Consider the following 16467-nt stretch of genomic DNA (forward strand, 5'->3'; position numbering starts at 1 on the left):
AGAATGATGTTTGTTTTTCTTATATATATATATATATATATATACACACATATATATAATCCATATTTCAGTTTAGTTAGATTTTATCTCTGTTCTTATGGAAGTCATTAACTTGAATCCTTAAATCTATTTAAGGATTTAAACACTTCTTTTGAGTGTTTTAAATTTCCCTGATATGGCTCTTGAGAGAAAAATACTAGGAAAGTGATTCTTTTGGTAGCAATTTAAAAATTGCTCTGAAAACTTAGATATAGCTCAGAAGTGATCATTAGTGTTTTGGACTAATATACTTTTGTCTCACAGTCTTATAATGAAAGTAGCTTACATTGCTAGTAAAAACCCTGCTTAATCAACAGGGATGCCAGCAGTTAGTTTGAATTATGAAAGTGTTCAGGCACAGTCTGGAATCAAGTGGCAACAATTAAGAGTTGAACTGCTCTCACTGAGAGAGTGAACAATGTCCTTTTTTGAATTTTCCCCCACCATTTTCCCTTTACTGTTACCTCTCTCTGCTCTGAACTTTGTGGTTCATTATAGGGCTTCTGGGAACGCCGCCAGCAAGGTGTTCCTGATTGATGGTTCGGAAGCCAAACTTCATGGGCTCTTACAATGTCTGTCAGCTTCAGCGTTGCCATCTCCTGGGATTGCTTTCAATTTGTATCATCCTACAGCAGGCTGTAAAGCCGTCTGCTTCCTCTTGTCCAGGAGTTTAATGCAGATCTCAGAGCAGCAGCAGATTAGTGGCATGCATAAAGAAAAAGGTACTCAGGGACTAAAAGTCAGCCACAGAGTCCTGTGGGGCTGGGACTTCAGGCAGTAACTTTGACATGTCAGTTTGTATTAGATGTAGGCTAGAGCTCGTTGCCAAACATAAAATTATTTGGTGGTAGAGGAGAAAGGTGGTTTAGTTGTGTGTCTTTAGGATTTCCCAGCAGGAGGAAAAGGTAACTGGAAAGTTTAGCAAGTGCAAATGAAGGCTGTTCTCATTGACTGCCTCGCAGGTGTAGTAGTAATTAGAAATCATAATGCTCCAAGAATAGATTTTCTGTGTTCTTCAGATAGTTTGCTCTGGAAATGAGGACCTCTCATTATGTGAACTAAAAAAATAAAGACATGAAGAACTAAAATGTAACAGACCTGTTTTTTCCTTTTCTCTTAGTTTTAAGATTGTGCACAGTTGAGCTCTTCTGCAAGGAAGTGATGTGTAAAGTATGATAAACTTGGAAAAGAAATAACCACTAAACCTATAGGCCTGTCTCTTCTGTCCAGTTAGTAATTAAAGAACTGACACACTAATGGTTAAGAATAAGATGCTGATAAAACGTTGAGCTCTCCTGAATAACCAGTGTACTTCATTAATTGGATATGTGGAGTTGCAGTTGGACAGCAACACTGTCAGCAGAAGATGACTTGAAATTTGGTGTGCTTTTATTTCCTCTTTGGAAAAGGGATATGAAGCCTGGCAGAGGTCTGCTGTTGGGGCTAAATGGAATGGGTTTTGTCCAGTTGTGTTTTGCGTAAGGTTACTTGAGTAGCTTTGTGCCGTGTGTCACAGGAGGATGAAATTGTCTTTAGGGCAGTGCTTTGAGGTCTTTCATTATAAAAAAATAATAAGAATTAATGCCATCTTACTCCTCAGAAGCAACTAGTACTGACTCCTAACAGAAGTGGCTAAGTCATTTACTAATTTCGAGTGAGGATTGAAATGGGATCAGAAGTACTAGGATTTCTGTACTAATTAAACTTCTCAATAAAAACATAAACAGTGCTATCTTCAGAAACTTCCAGGAACTTGATCTGATATATTCCTGATCTGATATATCTAATATATATGATTCATTTTCTGAGGATCAGAAGAGTTAAAATACACATGCCATCTCCTTTTCTTCCTGTCCTCTGTATGAACTAAATTTTATCTTTGTGAATGCGTTGTTCAGTTCCTGACTTTTTCCCCTTGGCAGTGCATTCTGTAAGTGTATAAAGCTTTCTGCATTCATTTGTTTTAGTCTATAGTTTTTGTCATTTTTCTGTAGTGTTAGTGTCAGTAGATTATAAACACAGTTATCTAACTTGTGCTGTTTCACACTCATATTTAGTATTTTAATGTTTCACTGTATTTACATTTTTTGATTCTTTTTTTGTTTATAACTACTTTGTTTTACATTCAGCTTTAGGTATTTTAAGCATTTGAAAAATAAAAATATAGATAATTTTATCCAAAGTAAAGACACTGACCTAAGTTGTTTTCAGCTCTATTTACATAGCCACTTTTCCTTTTGAATTATTTTTGTAACATGCTTTCTTCAGTGAGTTTGTAGCTATCTTGCAAGGTCAGCTGGAACATTTCTTATTTTCACTAGTTACAAATGTGAACAGACATCCATGTCTCCTTCTCTTGTAGGTCAGTAGAATGCAAAGTTTGCGTTTAAAAGTAAAAAATTCTCAATGCTTTTCTTAGCCAATAGGTTTTTCAGAACATATGTTCATTACCTGTTTCATGCAAGCGTGTAGCTGACATTAAAAATGTCTTGTTTTCCGCCTGTGGGTATCAAGCCCACACCTCATCAAAGGTCAGAAATGTTCTCAAAACAGTGTAGCTTCTTAGCAATTTAAATAATCTGTGTTCCTTCATGTTAAATATTAATACTAGTAATATCATAAATGCTCTTGCATCTCATGGGACAGAGAGATTACTTAGGGGTGCTGTACCTTTATGAAGCTTCAGTTGAAGTGAGTCTTGCATATTTATTGACATTTCTTCAAGGAATGTGGTGGGGTTTTTTTCCTCTGAGTCTGTCTACTTATCAGGAGAGTTTTGGCACCTACAATTATTTAGTCAGTATAAAATCACATTTAAGAACATGATTATGAATATATTTTGACAAAACAGAATTTTTCATACTACTATTGGAAAAATAATTTATCCCAGGTTTTGTGTAACTTTTGAGGAAAGCTGTTCTCAGTCTCATTATTTTTCCTCTACTGTTTAACAAAAGGGGCAGTAGAACATACAGCTTAATTTCACTTTCACCTTCAGTATATGAAAACATTTTGGGTGTGTGTTTCAATACATGCAGCTTTCATCAGATTTTTCCACAATAAGAATTAAGAAAATAATTTAAAAAAATAAATCATACCATAAAGGAGTATTAGTTTTATTTTTGTTTTTTCTGCACATAGCATGGTCTAGTAGATTATCTTACTGGTTAGTAAGACCTGTGCTTTGATTTTGCAGTTAAATATTTGCATTGCAAGGTGTATTGTTGCAAGCTACAAGTGAAACTACAGTTCCTGATGTATTTAAGTATATCTGCTGAATTAACATAGTCTATTTCCTGATTGCAATAATATGCTTATCTATGTTGTGTTTAATTTATGTGTAATTTATCCTAAGATATGTGTTTCTGCTGTAAAATTCTATTAGAAAATACAATGCAGAAATTCTTTCAGATTATGAATGCTGACGTAGAGATGTGTGCAGCTGTTAAGAAGTTCCTGCTTTCTAAAGAATTGTGTGGATTTTCTGGGCAAACAATCATTGTCCAAGAATATAAGGTGGATAAGTAACTCTGTGATCTTCAAGGGCACGATCACAGGTTCTTGAGACCTTGAAGGGCAGCTGAAGAACTTTGAGTTTGCAAAGTCCCCTGGGGTAGGATTGGATGAGGGCCAGCTAAATGAATGTTAAGTTATACTGTCCTTTATTGCCTAAAGCCAATCTGCCAACTGTTAATGTTAATCATAGCTGCTGCCTCAATTGTACACAAGTTATGGCTAACCTAATATTTACAACATAACAGCATGTGTGTACAAAGAATACCCCTGCCAGCTCACTAACATGCTTAACTGACCCCTTACTACAAATGTTGCTACTACTAGTTAGCTCCCCATAGCAATACCATGGGAGCTGTCATCCCATTCACCACCCAAGGAGTGATGGGGAGGTATCTGCACTGATGGTTGCCATCATCTGTCACTCATCTGGGGGTAATCTGACTGATGTGGACCAGGATCCATATAGGTAGCTTCTTTCTGCAAAGACTGAAGGTAAGGTCATCTGCTCTTGCTGCTCAGCAGTCAGCAATACTAGCATCTTCAAGGGATCTTCCTCAATACTGGCCTGCTATAACCTGTGCGTTGTGTAGCTTGTTTAATCAGATATTTGTTGGCAGACTATGTTGTTATGCTGTTAGTTTTGACTATGGACCTTACAGCTCAACCCTTACTTTTGTTTCTGTACAGTCATCTTAAAGCTGCAATTCAGACATTTGTGTCAGCAGTTAGAGTGCCACAGGAAGGCTACGCAAACCACCACAGGTCTTGGGCTTGCATTTACAAAAAGGTTGAGTCATTATCCCTAGAGGTATTTAAGAGATGTGTAGATACGCTACTTTGGGATGTGGTTTAGTGGTGGACTTGGCAGTCCTTAGCAGGCTAGGTTAATGATTGGACTTGATGATCTGAAAGGTCTTCACCAACCAAAGTGATTCTGTAATTTTATGGAATAAGTATCTTGTCCAATTACCAGCCGAAAACCACTGATACATATTTTGTATTATAACAGCTGATATGTTTTCAGCCTCTAGTGTAAGATGGAGTGAATTTGCTACCCAGCAACCTCTATATGGGAGATATGAAAGGAACAGTATCTTCACTGAAAACTGTTTTGAAAGTTTTGGAAGAAATTGAAAAGGATTGCTGCAAATTTCACCTCTGTGCCGTTTACAGTGGTAGTTGGTGAACTATGACATTGTCTTGCTGCAGAAGTCTCTTGTAGTTTTTGAAGCCAGTTTAAGAAAAGCTTGCATCTGGTATGACTAATGTTTTTGAGAGGCCAATATTTGATGTACATTTGCAAGGAATGTTAGGAAACATGATGTTTGATGTTCAATTAATCATTTGATAAATTGTCTCCAGTGTCAGAGATGTGTGCCCTGGGGTTTTGCAGCTTGCAATCATGGTTCTAATAGGTGTCTCAGATAGGACTTGGGATCTTCCATAAAAACAGAGATCCTTGTATCACTGGATCCTTGTATCTAGCTGCTCTATGTGGCAATATTTGGATATTATTTGGATTATGCTTCCAGCTAAATTTTTTTGTTGGTGTCTTTGGTAAAAAAAGATGTCAGCTCTGTATCTCTAGCCATAGGCAGATTTTCTTTGCAGCTGCAAGGTGTAAACTAAGGCTCTGCTTAGAGGGGTGCTGACTTTCTGACCAGGTTGCTCACGATGAAAATGTTCACATCTCAGACCAGAATTTGTACACTCAAAAACTTCCTCATTGCTCTCAAAGCAAAAATAAATTGTAATTCACTGATACCTCTGTCATCTGGGATAGGCCAGCAATTCTACCCCCTTTTTCCCTTCCACATTTTGAAACAAAAGAACTGGGCCTGTTGCAATGAATAGGAGACTGCTCTTCCGTAAAACAGTATTGCTGTGATAGTTGCATTAAGGATAATCCATGTGTTTCTTTGTAACTGAATAATCTGTCCAACATGGTGCCTCAGTTTTTATAACCTGATATGCCAGTGGTATTTTCACAGTGGTGTGAAAATACAGGAGGAAATAAACTGTAGCTAGTTAAGTTAGGTCTTAACTTTAACTTTTTTTTCTTCAACAGCAGTAGAAATGGAGGCAATTGTGGGATTTACTTAATGGGAAACTTCAGAGCCAGAAAAGTGCAGACAAGCCCTGTAAAGGACAGAAGGAGTGACCTGTCTCTGGGTGAAACCACTGTGCCTACATGCTTCTGGGCTGTGTGAGAATGTTAGGTGGTTAAAATGGGGGTTTCTTTTCTTTCTTTAGAGTGAAGTTATGAATAGAAGTTATTATTAAAGGTGAAAAATTTACCTTTAGTATCTCTGACAACATAATAGAATCATATCAAGAGAGAGAATTTTGCTTTAACTGTCAAAGTGTATCTGTAAATAATGTTTATTTTAATACTTGTAGTTCTGCTGTCATTTGAAATGTATTGACTGAATTACAGTTCATTTTACTGTTCTCCAGCTTTTGAACTGCAACATTTAAAATTGTTGGCATATTGCTACTTTATTGGTGAAACTTGACATACCTTACTGGTTTGCTTCCTCTTTTTAGGTGTCTTGGCTTTTTAATCCAACAAGAAGTGAAATAACAAGTCTAGATAGTGGAAATATAGATGACATTTTAAGTGAGTACTTTGAATTTATTTATTTTTCTTTGTATGTCTGCAGTCACTGTATGAATCTTGCAATGTTATTAGATAAATATGCATACCTTAGCTTTGAAAAGATTAATTGCAGTTGGCATATAAGTGTTAAATGCCTGTCATCGCCATTAGTTGTCTGAACTAATGTATCAATGTAACAAATTACTTCCTTGTAATCTCAATGAGGATTTGAAGTGTCTAAGAAAAATACCTGGCATCTTGTTGGCAGATGAGAAAGCTCGATTACATAACCAAAACCTGTCAAGAGAGGATTTTAGAAGTTCCTCCCAAAATAGCAGCAACTGAAACCCACGGTGATGGGCCTTAAGTGTCTTGCTTTGTTCCGCTCTATTTTTCCTCAGGTTAAGAATTGGTTGATTCTGCTGGCTCATAGAAAAGAGACTCATAAATCACACAGATGTGTATTACTTGCCTGAAACCTTTGCATCTGAAAAGTAGGCCATTTGCCTGTTTCTGGTTGTATTCACAGGAAGAAAGTTATGACATTGTTTCAAATGTATTCAGAAAAAAAATAAAATTTAGATTTGGACTAGAATCTGCCTACTATTGCAGGATTGCTTTCTGTAGTAAGTGTTTGATTAGGTGATATAAGATCTGTTTGTAAATACCTTTTATACAGTGGAAAATACAGAATCCTTTTATAAAATGTTATTTGTAAAAGAGAATATATGCCAAGTGTAGGTACTTTTTAAATTCATCCTGTTACTTTTAATAAATACTTTGAAATACTTTTAATAAATACTTTGCCTTGAAAAGTAACCCTGAATTTCTCTGTGCTTATTAATTTCCTGTTTACCACTTGCATTCCTTGCTGATTATGAAAATAATAATTTTAATCAAAACTGAAGTTTTTCCCAGCCTTCTCAAGAGTTGCCTTTTCTAGTATGTTGTCCTTTCCAGGCTTCCAACACCTTAATCTTTGCTTGTAACTGCTTTGTGACTCTGGCAATAGTGCAGATTTGTCTACCAACATTTCTGCTTTGTAAAGCTGTGGCTGATATTCACTAGTTCCAGTATTTATGTCAAAGTTTTTTTCATTGTCTAGGCTACTACTAATAATAATGATGCTGTAAATTGTTTTATATATTGTGTAAACATAATGTATTATTGAGCAGCATTTTTTTTTTTTTTAGTTTTTATATATTTTCCTTTTTAATTTTTTTATGTGAAAAATAGTGAATAGGAACATTATTTCACCACCTCATCATGTGTATCTCTCTATAGTATTGCATTTTTTTTGAGTGTCCCTTAGCATTTTTTATTTTTGGGGACTGAAGATTTCTCTGCTACCTTTTACCTTAGTATCCAGCTTCTTAGCAAAGAAGGCAGGTAAGGACTGACCAGAGCATTTTGCACAGGCAGGCTGCATGCTCATAATTTTTCTAACCCATATTTCAGCTTTCAACTGTTTTTTAACACTTAGGAACAATCTAGATAATGCCTGAAAGATATACTACAGTACAGCTTCTGGCCTCAGCTGCCTTTATTTTCAGTCCAGAATTACTTTTTGTCTCATGTGTCACTTATTTACTTCTTTTGTGTCTTATTACTTTATGCATTGACATTTTTAATGTCTAATATATCAATAAAGTCAATAAAATACTTTACTGAAGGACTCTTTCATCACTTTTCCATCTGATATAGATTATATTTCAGATAAGATTTACCCTAGCAGTTTTCTAGCAGACTTAGTTGTGTGCTGAATAATCTAGAAATATTTGCTTTTACAGTTTTTGTGCATATTTTTATAATCTCAAATAACAGCACAAAGAAGTTTGCCTATCAATGTGACATTGGGTTCTTCCTTCTTCTTTCCTCTCAGATAACGCAGATGTTGCTTTAGTTAATTTTTATGCTGATTGGTAAGTTATACAAGGTTTTTTTTTTCTATGTTTAAACTTCTATCTTTAGTCAAACATTACAGTTTTCAATAGTTTTCTAAGTGAAAATACACTGCTATACTGCTTTCAAATTAGTTCTTTCCTGTTTTTATTCATGTCCTGATTACTCCGCCTTCTGCTGGTCTGCCGTCTTTTGTTCTGACACTTCTGTGATAGAGGGACAATACCAATAGTTTAAAATTTGTTATAACAAGGTAGCAAGTGTCCTGTTTTAGGGCCTTATTAGCATAGCTCTTTGTGCAAATTTCCACTGTTATCAGATTCTCTCTAGAATAGGTTTGCTTTGAAGTTAAAGACTTGCATGTGCTTGCCATTTGATTCACGCTGTAGTAGGCCATAGTTTGAAAGCCTTAATTATGGTCATTACATCTAGACACTCAGTAATAACCCCTCAACATAGTGTGCTGCCAGCCCGTGATGTAAGGTGACCTTTGAGTGAAAACAGATTGGCTTTGCTGATGTAGGTGCCCTGCTGTAACGGTGAAGGAGGGCGAGGAACAGGGAACCCATATGTAACATATACATGCTACATAAATGTGTAGCATACAGTTGTCCTGCCCAGTCAGGTTTCTTTCAGTAAATGGCCTCAAGACCCATTTGTATTTTGAGAGCAAAACCTGCTTCTTCACTTGAATGTTGGCTGTTGTAGTCATAACAACATCCTCAGACTATCACTATTAAGTTTAAGCAGGGCTTTGGTGTGTGCTGTTTTACTGCAAGTTTGTTCCATGAGGTCTCACTCAGGCAGCTTCTACAGTGCTTGTTGTACATCTTTAAATTCTGCCATGTGTTTAGAAGAACAGAATATAAAAAAAACCTAATTGATATACTAATAATGGGCTTGTGCACTGATGTTACCCTAAACTCCCCAAAGCCACCAAAACATCTTTGCAATCCTAAAGGCTTTCCATGGGCAGAAAGAGACTCTTTGCTTCACAATCTGATGTGACTGGAAGAAGGGACCTGTCATATTTTCTTTGTTAATACTTCTGTAATAGCATTCTGTTGATTTTCTACCAAACCTGAGCAATACTCTAATAAGCAGTACTTAATACTTCTATTGTTGACTCCTACTAAGTTATCACTGTGATATTTCTTGAAAGTGATTGTTGGTGAATATTTGAATCTCAACAATCCAAGTAACTTTTTCAATGATACTTTAAAAATTACTTCCTCAAGGATAATTCAGGTAGAAAAAAAAAAGAACAGACTTTCTGAATAGAAAATATTTCCTTAAGGCTTATAATTGATTAATGCTGTTTCTGAAGCAGATAAAGCAGAGGGGTGCATCTTGAGCTGTATATTTTTTTTAGAATTATTTTTTTTTTCCACCTGAATTATTCAAGTTACTTTTGAACCTATTTTTATCCAGTCAGTCAATGGGAAGATTACAAGCAGAGGTTCTTTTCCACTAACTTTTTTTTTTCCCTCTTCAAAGATTTAAATATTCCCAGAGTCATCTATTAAAATATTTCAAACTAATATTTTGAAGTTATGATTTTTTTGTTGTTCTATCCACAGGTGCCGCTTCAGCCAAATGCTTCATCCTATTTTTGAGGAAGCTTCCAACGTTATTAAGGAAGAATATCCAGATAAGAATCAGGTGGTGTTTGCTAGAGTAGACTGTGATCAGCATTGTAAGTAAATTCCAATTTAAGTTTTTCTGTGCTATCCTGCCATACTCATTGTATTCAAGAATACACTAGACAGCAGTCTGAAATGTAGTTGGACCTGGCCCATCATTTAGCCCAGAGTTGCTTGAATACCTCAGTGAACTTGTTCTTCCAAATTTGTCAGGGCAGTTTCCAGTGTTGCTTTCTCATTGCCTCCATAAACACTCATTTATATCCATTCAGCCTGTCACGTTTAATGGGGGAAAAAGAGCTGGGGTTATATATTGAATTGACTCATTAAGTGATCAGAGAAGCACTGGTGCTACAAATGTTGCAGGTCTTCACAGCCAAGAAAAGGAAGGTCTCCACTGTCAGCATCAAGATGATGATGTGCGCAGATCTTCCCTCCAACTAGGAATCATGAAGGACAGACAGCATGTTGACTTATACACAGCCACAAGGGGATTAGAGCTTTTCTGCTTTCTTGAATTCGGTTTCTTCCCCCAGCCAGAAATGCATTAAAATTGTATGCCAGAACGTACTCATTTTTTGTTGGTATTAATCCCAAAGCTTGCTTTTTAATCCCGTAATAAGTAAAAGGTAAGGAATGTCTGCTACTCGTTGAAAGCCAAATGTACAGTACTGAGATTTTTAGTATGGTGCTTCTCGTAGTGTAAGATCAACTTTTCTGTTTTATGCTTCTGGAAGTAGAGCACTTGCAGACATTGTGTCTTTACAATAGCTTCTGATTCCCAAGGTGTAGCACCAGTTGTATGTGGCTTTTAACCAATATTGACTATAATTTTTGGGTTTACAAAACTGTTAATCTGGAAGAAAAACCACAGTTGGAAATTGAGGAGTCACTGCAGAATTATTAGATTATATCTGTAGTATATCCCTGGGACTTAGCATTGACTTGATAGTTTTGTCTTAGTGATCTGTTACAAAAACCTAAAGACTACCTTACAGGAGAGAAAAAAATCAATTGCATATCTGTGAAAAGGAACTGATTTAATTTACTTTTTTCTTTCCCATTTTGACAATTTCAGCTTCTTTTGTCTGTCTTGGTTCTTACTTGCAGACTTTAAAGCCAGTAAGTTCTCTTGAGCATCTTCCACTGGCACCATTTTATCTGCACACATGTAGTTGTCTGACAGTAAGAACACCTGCCTTGCCATCTTGAAAGACATCTCAAGCATTAAAAAAAACGACACAGCAACTTTTAAGGAAGCAAATAATATCAACTCTGTTTCTGAAATTTAAGATAAGCTGATTCTTCAGACTGTCAGAAGTGGCCAAGGAGATTCTGTTTTGTCCCTTCCCAAAGATCAGTAAGACCAATCATTACCACAGAAAACTTAAATGCCTCAAGGCACTGGGATATCAAACCTCCTTTATAGCTTCAGTTGGAAAGCAGGCATGGCAGAATCCACCTAGAACATGTGAACAGATTTGAGGCATTCAGTTGCCTTCTTACACTGGAGTGGTAGGGAGGTGTTGGGAAACCAATACAAAAGTTTGAACATATGTGTTCTTGAAGAGTACTTACATTAGACACATGGTTGTAGTCTCCTCCTCTAGGCTGATCCCTTCTAGTGTCTTGAATCCTTGAATACAGCATAAAACAGTGCATTTGTTTAACTGCCTGTAGCATTTCCAGAGCAGCAACTGAATGGACAGGAGTTTGGGCTGCTGAATGCCCACTGTTTAAGCACAAGATGTTCTTGTCTTGGCAGTTATGTGCCTAAGAATGTTTTGGGGTATTTTTTTTAATCTTCCAAGTATTTAAAACACTTCAGAAGCTTGTTTTGTAACCTCCTCAAATGCTCATGGAGTTGAGCTCATCAGAAGTTGTTACAGAAAGGTGAGACCTGGATGGAGGAGGAGATGCTACAGCAGAGACTGTCTTCCTCCCCTGGGAGTAGCTGTAGTGGGCATGAGGGAGCAAAGAGGTTTGCTTTTCTTTTTATTACTGGAATTCCATGAGTTCTCTGTATTTACTCTGTGTCCTTAATTTAAGAAGTAGATGAGCATGACCTCTTCTGCAGAAGCTGTAAAATGTGAAAATAAAAAATAAAGTCTTAGAATGACAGACCAAGTGTTTTCCGCCAATTCGTATTGGCTTTTTGAATTAAAATAGCAAAGCTGTATTTGGCCTTCCTGGTTTTTAGTGTTTATTTGCTGGGTTTTAAACAATGGTACATTTTGTGGCACAGTTACTGGGTAGGTCTGAAAGTTTTAAGTATTTCAACTTTGATTTTGTATTATCAGCTTTTTAGTAAAAGGGTGACTATGTTGTCCAGCTTAGGCCTGCTGTTGTAGTTTGCTAAATGTTGTAGTTAAGATTGTTACTGTCTTTTTCTTTTCTGTTTTACCCTTATATGTTTGTGTGTGTTTGCATAATTTAACACTAGAAGGTTTATGCCAATGTTTTGGAGTGTGTTGTACCTGCAGATCTCTTACAGCTAGTAGTTTACTGTTAGGATGATGTTCTAGAGGTGGTAGATTATTTGCATTACAAATGATTGGTTTCATTTTGAAGCCAACACTCAGTAGGGAATCCAAATAGCTGTTTTCAGGTCACTCAAAAACAGCTTTCAGAATGGTCAGCCAGGCATAGATACTTTCCATTTAATGCACTGTTATTGAAGCACACCACAGGGCCCAACAGCTCACGCCAGCTTCTGAGGGTAAAGCAAATTAAAGAGAATTATTGATGCACTGCCAAGTGTTTGATGCTTAATGACAAAACCATCATTTTGTCTGCTCTTATAGCCAATATAAAGATGTTTTTCTGGAAAGTGATAGGCCTCAATGTGATTAAATACAAAAATGTGAATATTAACACTATATTAAGCCTCAGTATATGTTATATTTTACACTAGTTTATAATATTATGGAAGGTAATTTTCACATTCCAGTTATAATTAACATCAGGCTGTTTTTAAACTGGTGTGGAACATACACGAAAGATAAATCTGTTGAAGCAAGTCCTTTTCGTTTCCCAGACCTCATCCTTTTATAACTTAGATATTTCTAAGTTCCCCTATATTGTTTACTGTTAAAACCTCTGGTGGTTTTGGCACGTTCAATTTAGTAATTATCTTAAAAATTATTATCTCTATTCTACACCTAGTAAAAGTGATTTTCCATGTAAAATTATAGAGGATTTTTCTGCATATACATTATTAGGAAGGTTTTGTTTTGGTGGATTGTTTGTTGGGGTTTTTTTGGTTTTTTTTGCTTGCTTGCTTGGGGACGTTTGTTTTCTTTAATCCTTTGTGTTAAGTAGCAACTTTGGAAACTCACTTGATACCATGGATATCCTATGTTTCTGGGTTTTGTGAGTGAATATTGCAGTATAGGAGAATTCATGTTTCTGAAGGGCAATTTGTACTTTTCAAGTTTTTATGAATTCAATATTAGGAATTGTGGTACAGAATTATAAAGTACATATTGGGGTTTTAATTCTACTACACCATTATTTCCTTTGGTTTCTGAGTTAAACAATCATAGCTGGTTTGAATAAATCTTTGTGCTTCCAAACAGAAACCAACTTCCCTCTGGTGGGGTGCTGAGAGGTGCTTTGCTAGACAGACTGTTACAGGGAGCTGTGGTTCTTTCTTTCAAAGCATTCATGGGTGGTGCTCTCATTCAGTACAGTGAACTGCTCATCTCTGGGTCCAGCTGTTCCTGCTTTGCGGGTCTTCAGAGAGTAAGCCCAATAACAGTAACAGATTTGGAGGTTCATAAGTGAACCTGGAATGAATAAATAATAAATTAATGAAACTGTAAACAAGCATGTGGATTTCATTGCATTCTTGCCACTTTATTTGAGGAAAAAAACACAAACCCATCAACAAACAGTCTGGAGGAGTTATCTTTGGAGAAAATGAAAAGTGGAAGTGATTTGGTGAGGTTGTTGATGGCTCTCCTCAGGAGAGCCATTTTGTTAAGTCTGTCAGAAAAGGTTATGGGATGCCTACTGATGAGGCCCCACTAAGAGCAGGCATAGCTGTTGTGAATGCTCCTTTGCAGCAGAAGGTGGTCTAGGTTTGGTGTTTCCCAGCTTTCTTAGAAGCTGAGTTAGATGTAGAACATTGATTGCTTTTCATGTATTTGCTTTGGTCCAACACACAAGCTACCAGTATCACAATCATTGGGGTAAGATGTCTAGTTTAGATTGTCTGCAGAGTTCCTTGCTGATTCTGCTTCCTATGAATATTCCCAGGTGTTATGATTGTGTTCAAGTGTCACAAAAGGAGTGGTTTAACTGGGAAGAATGCATGCTGTATTATGTAATACTTTATAAGGTGAATGTAGGGCTGTATATAGGAAAGTAGGAGGCAAAAAGGCCTTTCTAAGATAATCTAAATTGAGAGAGAAAGCTTCAGGAAAAGTAAGTAAAAAGCTACCTATCAAAGACAGATTTCACTTCTCATCTATGGTGTGCCCTGGCAGGTAGCCTAAGAGACTTCAAAATATGAGATTGCTCTCAAGTGAGCAAGCAGAATACTCATTTGATAGTTCAAGCTTCAAATATATAGCCAAAGGATTTGTTAGTTTTGGGATGGAAGGTATTGCAAAAGGGTGAGGAATGGTTAAGGTGATTTGACACAAAAAAAATTAGTGTTAGATCCAGTATATTCAAAGCTATAAATGCAGATGTTGCTGTGCAACTTCTTTAACCATCATATAAGAAATTTAATAGCCTGGTTTTGTGCTAGCGCTTCCTCAGATGACATGAAGACCTTCCTTAAAAAAAGGAACATTATGAGTATTTTCAGAAAATATTTTTATGGCATTTGAGTTTTGGAACTTTGCTTTTCTTCCAGGAATTCTTTCAGGCTCTTGTAGTCTTCCGCTTGCCACATGAGTTGCTTCAGATGTTGCCTTATACTATAAGTTGGTCATTTAGGATAATTATCAGTATAGTTCAAATACTAGTGAACGCATTTCTGAGAGCCAGTCCTGTAGACTTAAAACCTAAATGTTTGGTGGTGATATGAATTATCACCCTGGAAGACTAAGATAGTGGACTGAGTTGGTGGTAGTGTGGTACCCTGACCCCCGTAAATATTGCTGGTCTTTCAGCAGGAAGAACCCTCTTAACTATATTGTGGGTGGGAGCCTATTTTAGAATTGTGTGTCTTGATGCAGTGTTTCAATGTGTTCTTCATTTACATTTAATTTTAGTGACAATGAATTTCAGTTTCTCAATGATGTGATCTGGTAGACTAAATGAACTTATTGGGCAGTATGTTGTGGTTTTAGCCTAGAGCAATGAAGTCTGAAGCATTCTGGGAATCAGTTCACAGGCTGCATGCTTGCTTGAAGCTCTAGGTTAGATAATGTGTGTACAAATCATGTGAAAAGCTTGACACACCTCCAAGGAGTGAATTTTGGCTTTTCTTTGAGTAGAGGAACACACTAGGCTCAGGCAACAGAGAAATGGCTGACAGTACAAGAGATATGATAAAGATATGGATCACAAATGACAGTTCATAAAGCACATTTTCTTGGAGAATCAGAATATGATACTCATCAGACATGGAGAATCTTGACTTGGAAAACGGGTGTAAATGTCAGGCTTCATGTAAAAGCTTCTTTCAAAATAACAATTGAACATCGTTTATTTGAAAACAAAAATAAAAGCTGCTATCTCCTGCCTACTGTAAGGGACAGCTTTGCTTTCTCTTCAGTAGTTCAGAAGGAGTATCAATACAGTGCATCTGTGAAGAGAACTGAGTGACTGTGAAGACATTCCTGTTGGAGTCTGTGGAATGAATAGCAGAAAACAGTCGGTGCGATTTAGAAATAGTTGTGTACCAAGAAATATGTGTGCAAAATGGAGGTGCAGAATTATCTGAATTCAATGGTTATTGGAGTCCTGCTTCAAATTTCTGATCTTTAGAAGATGACGAGGTTATCAAGTATGTCAGTAGCTTCCTATCATAAATGGTGTGAAAATTTTCATAGACATGAGGATTGTAATTTAATGATTAATTGGGCAAAATACAAACTCAAGCTTTGTAATTTTTGGGTGTCCTAACATCTGAAGAAAATGTAAAGTTATAGCTGAGAGACTATCTTTTCCCTTCTTTTTCTTTAGATAGGTTACCCTTATCTGTTTCAAATACCTCTTTCATCAGAAAATGGACAGTGAGAATGTCTAGAAATATTTTTAAATTTAATTTAGGATTTACTATAACTAATGCACTCTATGAATGAATTCAAACAATACTCCATGTATTTGCTTTGTGTATTTCTAATTTTAAAAGGAGTATAATTTTGTAGTTGCTCTGCTTATGCTAACTCTACCTGTATCAAATGCCAGGATTTAATGAAGCATTTAAGGTTTACTCTATTTGACTTTTGAATGAATTCAAATAATTTTTCATGTACTTGCATTTTATATTTTGTAAAAAGATTATTTTCAAATACTTACTGTGTTGGGCCATCATCTCTCTGTTAGTTCAAATACCAGTATTCATGGAATCTCAGTGTAATTATAAAGAGCATGCAAGTTCTCACTTATGAAATAATATTTGAATTCAGTCTTAATGGTGCACATTTTATTACCATTAATTTTTTTAACATAACTTCAGCACTTGGTGAAGATTCATATCTCTAGGAGCTGAAATTTCCATCTCGGGGAACCTTGAAGACCCCCTGAATGTCTATTCTGCAACCCATGTATCTTCATATGACTGTGGAAATAACCTGAAGGAAGAAGTCT

At 36.3% G+C, this 16467-nt stretch overlaps 1 protein-coding gene across 2 annotated transcripts in view; it reads left to right on the forward strand.

Moving 5' to 3' along the window:
- ERP44 (endoplasmic reticulum protein 44) overlaps positions 1 to 16467 on the forward strand; it is a 48698-nt gene that overhangs the window by 13031 nt on the left and 19200 nt on the right. The window contains exons 1-4 of one of the 2 annotated variants that reach the window (XM_051611854.1): positions 6112 to 6175; positions 6556 to 6648; positions 8037 to 8076; positions 9637 to 9752. In XM_051611854.1, the coding sequence (XP_051467814.1) occupies positions 6612 to 6648; positions 8037 to 8076; positions 9637 to 9752 (193 nt within the window). In that variant the 5' untranslated portion in view covers positions 6112 to 6175; positions 6556 to 6611. Of the gene's footprint in view, positions 1 to 6102; positions 6176 to 6555; positions 6649 to 8036; positions 8077 to 9636; positions 9753 to 16467 lie in introns of those variants that run through there. The other variant, XM_051611852.1, reaches the window with a different exon arrangement.

This window comes from Apus apus, chromosome 2 (assembly GCF_020740795.1).
Source record: "Apus apus isolate bApuApu2 chromosome 2, bApuApu2.pri.cur, whole genome shotgun sequence".
Taxonomy (NCBI): Eukaryota; Metazoa; Chordata; class Aves; order Apodiformes; family Apodidae; genus Apus; species Apus apus.